Source organism: Acanthopagrus latus, chromosome 12 (assembly GCF_904848185.1).
Source record: "Acanthopagrus latus isolate v.2019 chromosome 12, fAcaLat1.1, whole genome shotgun sequence".
Lineage (NCBI taxonomy): Eukaryota > Metazoa > Chordata > Actinopteri > Spariformes > Sparidae > Acanthopagrus > Acanthopagrus latus.
This window is the reverse complement of record NC_051050.1, coordinates 18801245-18811769: the sequence shown is the minus strand read 5'-3', so window position 1 is coordinate 18811769 and position 10525 is coordinate 18801245. Positions and strand designations below refer to the sequence as shown.

At 41.9% G+C, this 10525-nt stretch overlaps 2 protein-coding genes across 2 annotated transcripts; one reads left to right on the top strand and one right to left on the bottom strand.

Annotated features, from left to right (window-relative positions):
• Positions 1-5168: 5168 nt before the first annotated feature.
• On the bottom strand, positions 5169-7778 carry rpl28 (ribosomal protein L28). Its single transcript, XM_037116463.1, has 5 exons — positions 7726-7778; positions 7117-7204; positions 5804-5927; positions 5447-5565; positions 5169-5307 (listed from the first exon to the last, which is right to left on the bottom strand). Exons 2-5 carry the CDS (start codon positions 7195-7197, stop codon positions 5218-5220), a joined length of 414 nt encoding a protein of 137 aa, XP_036972358.1. The 5' UTR covers positions 7198-7204; positions 7726-7778; the 3' UTR covers positions 5169-5217.
• Positions 7779-8001: 223 nt separating this feature from the next.
• On the top strand, positions 8002-10447 carry LOC119029566. The gene is made up of 6 exons (XM_037116462.1): positions 8002-8456; positions 8569-8683; positions 8958-9070; positions 9281-9380; positions 9550-9671; positions 9760-10447. The coding sequence occupies exons 1-6, from the start codon at positions 8369-8371 to the stop codon at positions 9861-9863; spliced, it is 642 nt and encodes a 213-aa protein (XP_036972357.1). The 5' UTR covers positions 8002-8368; the 3' UTR covers positions 9864-10447.
• Positions 10448-10525: the final 78 nt, after the last annotated feature.

The window sequence follows — 10525 nt, the reverse complement described above, 5'->3', positions numbered from 1 at the left end:
TTTCTGATACAAAGATATCCTTAACGTTATTAGTTCCACATGTGCTTTCCTTCTGTGACAAGAAAAAGATGTCTGCTGTGAAACCAATGAATGACTGAATGATTAGAAGTAAAAGTATAAGTAAAAATTTGATTTGTTAAATTGATGACATTTGTGGCCACAGTTACATTTGTGGGTGCACCGATGAGCCAGAAGTTTCCATTATCATCACTATCATAACAAAACAAATGCTGCACAAATATTTGACTGATCAAACCAGACGAGTCACCAGGTCTAACCTGCTTACGATCCAGCTTCCTCTGTGATGATACAGCAGCATCAACAGGCTTCTTTCCACTTCAGTGAATTCCCCAGAGGTCATCCGTCTAAACACAGATTGCTGGATAGGTCGACTCAACCGATTCTGTCCGCTCAATAATCACTCCGAGCACGATGAGCCAGAGCCGGAGCTAATCTCTGTGGCCGTGTCAAAACTCACCATTCAGTTTTTCATAGTTTGCAGGATAAATGTTTGCAATGAAAACCATTCATATGTTGCAACTCTACATTTGTTTAGGTTCAGCTTTCTACTTTATGTCATTGACAGTGCTGTGTTTGTGATCCGGTTAGGTTCAGGCACAGAAAACACTTGGTTAGGGTTAGGAAATGATCATGTTTCAGATTTAAATACCTATTTTGGTCGTCATAAACGCAGCTGGAGATGTCTCAAGATATTGTAAAAAAACACGTCTGTCCCAATGTTCCCGTCAAAACTATCTTTTTTTTGGCTCCTTATCAAGCTAGCCAGTGGTTCCACACTTAGAAAAGTTAAAAGACCGTCTCTAGCTTGCCATCTTCGTCTCCGGTACCTGCACGGCTGTCCACTCGACCTCCGCACATTGAAGTCAGGTCATAAACGTGTGATGTGAAACACGTTTTGAAGAAACGTCGACGTGGTTTATAGCCTACAACGTGAACAAATGAGTGGTTTGCAGAAATGTTAAGCGCTGACAATTCATCCTGGCAACTGGATTTGGCCTTGTATGTAAAACAGAGCCACATCGTCAGCAGCTGAAGTCGTGCGTGGCCCCTCGGTGGACACCAGGCTGATGTAGCCTACAGCCAGCTCATCAGCAGCAGGGTGAGACAAGGCAGCGTCAGCAGCAGGAGGGTTGTTTCTTCATGGAGCGGAGCAGCTGAGTCGTGCAGGTCATGTTCACAAAAGGCGTGCTCCAGCAGCTGATGGGTCTCTGCGCTGATGCCTGCCAGGGAAAACAGGAAAGAGTTGCGTCACCTCGTGCTATGCATGCGTATCTAGCACCTTTAACTGTTGTGCTGCTGGGAGGCTCATTTGTGGCAGAGTTGATTAATCTAACCCCTTTCCTGACCCGAAAGCCTGATGGGCAGCCGTGAAATCAATGCCACCTAATGGTATGGGGGGGGGTCCTCTGACACAATGTGCACGCTCAATGCAGCAAATCTGCTGGAAGCTTTGTCACATCCGCTACCTGACCTCACTGAATTCACCGCAATGTCTTGGTCGTGATACGCACCGTGCTCTGACCACTCGTCCCACAGGTGCTGGATGTCCTCGTTGTGATGTTCGTGGTGCTCGTGATGATCTGGGTCTGTATCAAACACACAGACTGGATATGTTAAGGTAAAGATACGCAAGCTGATCCCCAGGGCATGTGTATTAAAGGATAAGTCCACCGAAAAATGGAAGTTCAGTCATTATCATCTCAACAACTTGCCGATTGAAAGTCAGGTGACATTTTTCTGGAGCTTCACAGCAATACAGCATTGCACTGTTCTCCCATACAACTGAATTAGATGGGGACTCTTTTAATAATGTTAAAAAAAAGTATTTCAACTTAGAAAAACAAAAAATCCAAGACAATATTCACACGCTTTTGCTGAAATCTTCATTGTAGCTGCTACGCTAATAGCGTTAGCGCACACCCTGTCCGAGGCGTACTTTGAGGACGTGAATTACATCTTTTCAATTCAATTTGGCATCTCAGGGCTTCCAGAGACTGCGACTACACTGGACAGGCAAAGTTTGTTGTTTGTTTTTTTGCTGTTTTGCTGCGATGCTCCAGAAAACTACAGAACTTTCCATCAGCATGACAGCGAGTAGATAATGACTGAAAACTCATTTTTTTTGCATGAACTTATCCTTTAAAGGTGCACTATGTCTTGGTAAGAACAGGTTGGTTGTCAACTTCATACTCAAAACAAACAGGGGGAAGCATATCAACGAAGTCATTGCTAACTGCTGCTCACTCTAGTTGCCTTTAGCAAGTTAGCTCGATTAGCTGTGCATCTAGCGATCTGACCTGGAAGCTTAGAGCACCAGGGGGTGTTGGTGTTAGAATATTCATATTGAATTCTTTAAAATGGTGCTTACTGCTTCTCTTTCATTACAAATCTGCAATATTTCTCATTTCGCGAGTTTAACTGCTGGTCACCAGATACTTCCTGCTTCACTGTTCCAAAGTATCCAAATCCAGCTTTTGTTTGCTTATGATAATGTGATGTCACAAATCCAGCTCAAAGGCCCGCCTCTTAAAATCAGAGTTTCAGTCAGCAAGGAGAAAATGTGCTCTTTCAGCAGTGAATGTGAAAACAAGTCTCTCTGCACAGTGAACCCCAGCGTTCAACTGCAGGAACAACAAGACAAACACATTGTTGACTGGAGGAGGACTTTAAGCTCTTCAGCATTAACAGCAAATAACAAGAAGCAAGATTAAACATATCTCTCCTCTGTGTGAGGTCACAAAGCTACACAGAGAAAGCTACACGAGAACAAGGATGAATGAAAACAGCGAGGGGAGGATTAAGTGACAACAGACACAAACAGGAAATGAAACATGGGGAATGACAAAAATGATAGAAGCCAGGCAGCTGCTCTGACCTTGGAGGCCGAACGCTAAATAAAACCATAAATACAAAAGCAATATGTGTTGTGAAATGTTGAGTAGCAAAGTGTAGGAGCCAAATTCATCATTTGAAAACTAGATATTCAATATGTTAACTCCTTTGTGTCCTGTGTTTACTATATATCGTTATGGAAATCCAACATGAAGTCATTTTTTGCCATTTCAGGTGCGGATTGAACCTTTTAAAGAACATCTAATACTTTTGGTAAACATTTAAAAAATTTTGCTTGAAAACAAAAATGAAATCTGTTTTTGAGTTACTGATAATATTCTGAGCTTAACACACAGTGAACCTGTGTGATTTACACAGAACTAACGATTTCTGTTTGGATTTTTTCACTTAAAGATCAATATTTTTTGATTTTCTGGTGAATTTTAAGGAATCCCATTAATCACATTGCTGAATATCAGTCTTTCCAGTTCTACTTTACAAATAAAATGAATATCTTCTCTAATAATTTCCCAATAAAATAACTAGACTAAATAATTCAGGCTTTTACATGTTCAGTTTTTCATATAAAAGTGAAGCTCGGTACCGTTTGAGTGATGCCAGAGCATCCGTTTGAGCTCCCTGAGGGCCTGGGTGAGGTTCTCCAGCTGGTCGTGAAGGTGGATGTTCTCCTCGATCAGAGAGTGAATCGTGTCCTGCAGTTCAAAGCTGCGACTCTGCAGGACCAGCAGGGCCAGAGGCAAGAAGAGCAGCGCCGGCCTCAGTCCCCTCATGGCGACCACAGCTCACCGCAGCCTCTGTCACATCTTCACAGTCAACAAATCCCTCTCACAGGTGCACGTCCGGATCCTGAGTGAAAGAGACGCGCCTCGCTGCAGGAATGATTGGTGCTCTATTCTTCTATCAGCTTAAACTCGTGGGGAGGCGACAACAGTTTGTTTTTTCTCTCCAAAGCCATGAGTGGAAAGCTGCCAGTGGGCTGCTTTAAAATCCATCCAATGTTTCCACATCAGCTGTCACAGTGACCAAAGCAAGAGATGTCCCCCCACCCCCCAGTTTACACCAGTGTCAACTGATTCAAATGAAAATTAGTTGCTCATAATACATATACTGTGTAAACAAACCGATGTCTTCATGTGTGTTTGGGGATTTAATTAAAAATACAGTAAATAAATGTGAATGAAAAGGAGGCGATGTCCCAGCTGGTCACTCAGATAAATCAATAGACAGACGGACGGACGGATGGATAGATGGATGGACGGACACCCTCCTGCTGTTTAATTAGCTGCAGCTCATCTTTGTCACAGCATGAACATCATCACTGGGACATCGGTCAGTCAAGTGAAGAGACTCAAACCAGGTCCTTAGATGTGTAATTATTTCAAAAACATCTCATTTTAGGACGTACAGAAAACACACTGCTGCAAATTGAGTCCCTGAAAAACGTTGTAGGTTTCAGCTACACTTTAACAGCCTCGTGGTGCTGAGATCTTTTAGCTGACGGTGCAACAAACTTCACTAGAAATAGGTCAGTAAAATTAAGTGCCCACTTATTGACCTATTTCCAACCACTGCAGCCAAACTATAAACATCATTTTGTGGGACGTCTGATCCACAGGCCTGAAAAGCTCTCGAGTGTTGAGGGACAATGACTTTTCTCCTGGTAATTCTACCTTAAGGCCCATACTGAGTGGAGCAATTTACCATCTTGATTCATGTACAGCAGCTTTCTTACCTACTATCAATTAACAGTAATTTAGGGAGGGAAAATTGAGGGAAAATCCTTGGTTAATATCCTAGAAGCTGTAGGATACAGCTCATGCAAAATACTAAAAGAAAGCCAACATGCATCAATTCAGTATTTCACTTTAACTTTTTCAACCCTGACTCAGTCGTGCAAATAATTATTCAGAATTAAATATCATGTTTTTTGAGCTTAATGTAACATTAATAGGCTACCTCAATGTTTCAAAGTTTCTTTTTACTGTTCAGTAAATTTAATGAAGTCTAAACTTGACAGATGACAAAATGTTCACGTAAATGATCAAAACTGAGGAGGTGATCACTTAAAACATGCACACAACTGCACCAGAAATGTAAACATCGCAGCAGTAGGACATGTTTCCATGTTCCCAGGATGTGATCTAACATGTGATGGATCCATTTCACTTGTGTGAGCATTGATACTAAGGGATCAATGGATCGATCCCCAGTTGAGTGTAACAACATTCATTACCAAACTGAAATCCTGCACATTTGAAACCACATATGTAATCAAGTTCAGACTCAAGACGACATGATGTTTTTACAAACAAGAAGCTTTTATTAATGAATCATGTTTTCAGTTTATGCTGTCTTGGCAGCCCTGGTGCGCTTCTTTTTGACCACAACAGGCTTCTGGCTCTTCAGAATAGCACTGGCACGACGCAGGGCAGCCTGTGGAAACAAATTAAAACAAATTATGTTATTGAAAGCTGTGAAAAACAAAACTAGAGACAAAATCGTGGCCATCAGACAAACTGCTGTGCTAACAACATTTGGCACTCTGCTGTCTTCATTAATAAATTAAGCTCACCATGCGCAGGTCCTTTCTGTAGTTGTTCTTGCGGATGATGTGCCTCAGGCTGTTGAGGGTGGCGCGAGAGTTCTTGTTGATGGTGATCTTCTCGTAAGAGCTGGCAGGTTTGTGCTGGCCTGTGAGGCGATAAAAGATACAAATGTAAGCAAACACTGCAAATACTCATGACTGCAAGAGTGTGTGAGTGCCGAGATAAATCCATTAGCACAATTTAATTCCTGTGTATGACCGCAACCTTCGACAGCTGTCTAACTGAATTCTTCACTTGCAACTGACAACATGAGTTACTACTTTAAATGGGGTGGGAATGAGGACATTTGATTTAAGGATGATGAAAGATAGACGGCATCTCACCTCTGCGCTTCTTCAGCACGACGACCACGCCCTTGCCATCAGCCGCTGGCTGCACACCTACAGTCTTCTTGTGCACCAAACCATTGAAGCGGAAAGAGTTCCTGGACTTCAGGTTGTTGGGCTCCTGTCACAGAAAAAAAAAAATTCAGGACAACCTCACTGGACAGCTTGTGTTGATCCAACTGTGGTTTGCAACCTCAAAAGACAGACAAATACACATTTATCCGAGGGTCAAGACGAGCACCATCATATCCTGTCAACTACTGGGTGTACACTGAGCACTTGACAGTATCTGATTATTCTAACTATAGTATAGTTACATCTCTTCAGTAAGTAAGCAAGAAATTAAGCTGAATTTTTCAGAAAAAAATATAAAATAATGTGTCATTCTACTACAATGAGTTAGAATGTCACTATCAATTCAAGTCCAAAGGAAAAAAAATATTTTCCACAGCTTTGATATGATGTGATAAGTAATAATATAAAGGTACACTGGGTTTGGAAATTGGTAAATGAAAGTTTGGTAACAGATCAATTTGTGACATTCCATCATGCAGATGGAATCACAAGTTTGCTTCCCCCCCCACTCATACACTTTGATGAGGAGAAAAAATGTGAAGAATTACATCACAGGGAAGAGGTCTGCAGAATAAACCTCCAAGGGCGAGAGACAGGCAATTGTAATCAGATGTCATCTGAGATCTTAATCCTGTGTGATTCTGCCATGTTGATCCCTTGTCTATGAGTTGTACACGTGTATTAATATGTCTAGCAGGTACACAAACTGGTTAAAGTTGCCAATCAGAGGGTTAATAGTTGCATTACTGGGACTAAAAAATTAAAACTGGAGGCAATACAAGAACACAAATTATCCAAATGCCACATCCAGGTAGGAAACACAGGGACAGTTCTTAAGAATGAGTTCAGGGAAAATCAGACTTCAGGATTACAGGCTGCCATGAAGGTACTAACCAGTCTGTAGCCATTAACCAGCTATGCAAATGTAACTAATGTCAGGTCACACTTGATTTGTGTGAATGACAAAATATTCCTATTTTCCTTTGAGTTTCAATGTCGAACCTTATGAAATAAAACAACCTGTTGCTTGAATGAAGTATATCTTGCTACAGTCACTGGCAGACACAAAGTTAATTTCAAACCTAGACATGGTCTTACAAGCTTTGAGGACACCCATGTTAGAGACCTTTCCGAGACATTCGCACCACATTCTCAAGAGGGTAACATTTCTGTTCTCAGGTTAAGTTGATACTGATCTGTACAGGTGATCTTGTAAAGACAGGTGGTCTACTCACAGTGCTGTAGGTCTGTCCGTTCCTCTTGATGAGGAAGCTGGAGCAGTTCCTGATGACCATCCACTGCAAATGGGACGACATGATGAACCTGGACAAAACACGACCAAATGTTAATACATTAACTTAAAGCACCTACAGCTGCCAGGTACACTGACAGGCGTCCTTATTTTGCTTTGCAACCATTTTCTCAGCAACTACCGTCAGACACACATGTTCACTTAGCTTCACTGGTTATATATTAGCTACCAATTCAGTGGGAGAATCTCAACCCAGTGTTTAAATACTCTAACACAACATACAGTGTGTGTTTTACGTTTGCACTAATCTTAATGACAAGCTGCTGTTACACATTGAATGACACTTTGCTAACATTAGCTCCACGGCTCGGCACAAGGGACTGAAACCGCTCGACGAGGCCTAGCCCGGGCGACGTGTTCACAACCTTATCTACACATTTCTACACAATATAGGGACGAGTCCTGCCACTTGGGACGTACATAGCAAGTAACACAACAATAATTGCGTACTTGTTGCGACTAAATACAAGAAAGGACACAGAACAAATACACTTTTGTGAAGGGCTGTTAGCTGCCGAAGCGACCACGTTACCTTTTAGCGGAGGAAAAGGACCGGAGAGAGCGGAAACCGCTTTACGCAACCTGTGTTACAGATCACTGCGCACCAACGGCTACGTTTTACCAAACATTTCCCGTCAAAAAAGCATTTTAACACATCCAGAACACACACTTTTAATTCATAATATTTTACAGTGCTTGTTTTTTGTTCGATTTTATAAACTATGACACATTTTGAATGTTATTTCAAAGGGTACTAGTTTTCTGCAAGCCCAGCGGAGGAACACTATGTCAGCGCGCTAACGACACGCCCTACGTCATTAATGTGCGCCTCGTATTTACAGATTGCCGTGATAAAAATTAATCTGTTTTCAAATATCAGCTGTTTTTATTCTTAAAAACGGAATTATTAATTTAGATGATAACACATCCTCATCCGAGGGACAAGCATAGAGTAAATAAGACGATCACTGTCACTGTCGAGAAACTCTGCATTTTTTCTGGACGCATGTTGTGATGTATTTCGCGGATGTTGTCTCAATGTTGATGTGATTACGAAGATGTGAACCAAAAAGTTGCCAGAGGTCAGAGTCATCTGTACAACCGTTCACTGGAGAGTGACATTGTGGCGCAACATGGCATTTGCGAGCATTGTAATGTGAGAGTTTTAAAAAGAAATGGATGAGGAAGATCTGGAGAAGATTGGTGAGCAGCTGTACAATCTGATTCACCCCAAACACAAAGACAATGCTGGAAAACTCACAGGTGAGGTGACATGGATGTTGTACTATTTGTTTTGATACATTTTTTTTCTTCCATCAGCATTATGTGTGTACAGCATAGAACCAGAGTTCCCCAACCTGTCTGTGTGTTTCAGGCATGTTGCTGGAGCTGCCAGGTCCTGTCCTGGGTCAGATGCTGCAGGACGAGGCCACGCTCACCGCAGCCGTGGAGAAAGCACTCAGAGCCCTGCAGCTGGCACAGGAGCCCAGGTAAATACCTGATCTGAACAGGCTGGTCTTATACAGGCTGTGGGTTCACAAAAGTCCTAATTTCTCCATTTACAGAGGAATGAAGAAGGTGCAGAAGCTCATATTTAATGTAACAGGGACTATAATACCAGTAAAAATCACCAGGTAGCGCTGCCCATGAAGGCAACCTCAGCTATTTGCATCATAGTGGAAACAAGCATCATTTGTTGATTCTTAAAATTCTCACAGCATTGAATATGACTGTAGAAAAACCTTTTAAAATTCCTCTTCGCAGCAAGGTATCATGCAAGGACGAGGATGACGCGTCGGTGTCCTCCGACTCCCTGGGCGAGCAGCTGTTTGAGCTGGTGGAAGTTTACAACACAGGACACTCACAGAAAATCACAGGTATGCAGTCAGTCCCGGGACTCATCAGACATCTGATATTACACAGCAGAATACCACTTCAGAATCGAAGTGGCTCATGGGTAATCCAGCTGAGCTCACAGAGATGCTGACGTGGCTGTGGACTGTTATAGTCTATATTCTATGTGCAGATGAATTTATGAGCAACTACTCCGTAATGTATTACAACAGTTATTTGCTTTTCTTTAACAGGAATGCTTCTGGAGCAGCACAAAGATGCCGTTTTAAACCTTCTCTCAGATCCAAAACTGCTGGAAGAGCAGGTGAACTTCGCCATGAAGACGCTTAAAGAGTATGTGACTATTTACTGTTTTCACCCATTCTCATCTATTTCTTTTACTTCTCAGGGTGTCCAATCAGTATTCTACTTTAAAGGCCACTTGCTGTTTTGATCTACAAAATAAAAGATTAGAAAAAGAAAATAACTATGATTAATTAATGTTCCTGTTGCTTCCCTTCAGGCAGAGTGTGGAGGAGACGGACGCCAGCGACTCGTCGGACGCCGACGACAAAGAGAGGCTGGGAGAGAAGATCTTCTCACTGGTGGAGGCGTTAGATCCCCTTCATGCAAATGATATCACAGGTGAGCTGATACTCTGGTTGTAGTGACATTACCTGTAAATCTTTTCACATTTTTATTTTTTCATAACACTGTTCACCTGTTGGTGTAGGTATGCTACTGGAGATGGACCCAGCCGCTCTCAAACAGCTGCTCAGCGACCGCACAATGCTGGAGGTTGCTGTTCAGAAAGCACAATCGGCCCTGGATACGTAGAATCGAACTCTCTCCGCTTGAACAAGAAGAGGAAAACAACATTTTACACGCAGGAAAACACACTAAAAATAAATAACTTTGATGATCTCAGATAATATAAAGTGGAAAGAGCTGACATATCACTACAGGAGATCATGATAATTCAAGTTATGTTTTACATAACCATCTATTTTTTTTTTTTGTTTTGTACTGATCGTTGAGTGAACTGTGGACAATCTGAGTTTGACTGGACCTACTGACAATAGAGGAGTTTAGCAAACCTCGCTGAAATGACCAGATGTTGTCCTTTTCTAATACGGGTGCTCACTTTGCTTGATAAATGGACTAAACATAAGTGCCGCTGTTTTATCAAAACATACTCAACCATCAGTATTGTTCCTGCTTCCACCCCAAGGCATCAGAATCATTGTAGCTTGATGAAAATGTTTACAGATTGTCGGTCGACAGAAGTGTTGATTTAAACGCCAACAGTCCTGCTGTTATGATCTTGTTATTGTGCTGTACTCATAGTGATGTAACAGTAAGTTGGTTAAATGTCTTTGCTAACAGAAAATACAGATGATTATACATAAACCAAGGCTCGATATACAATGTCAGTGTGTCACTCCTCCACTGGAATTATGGGATGTAATTGCAGTAAAGTTTTGTTCAGACATTCGTGG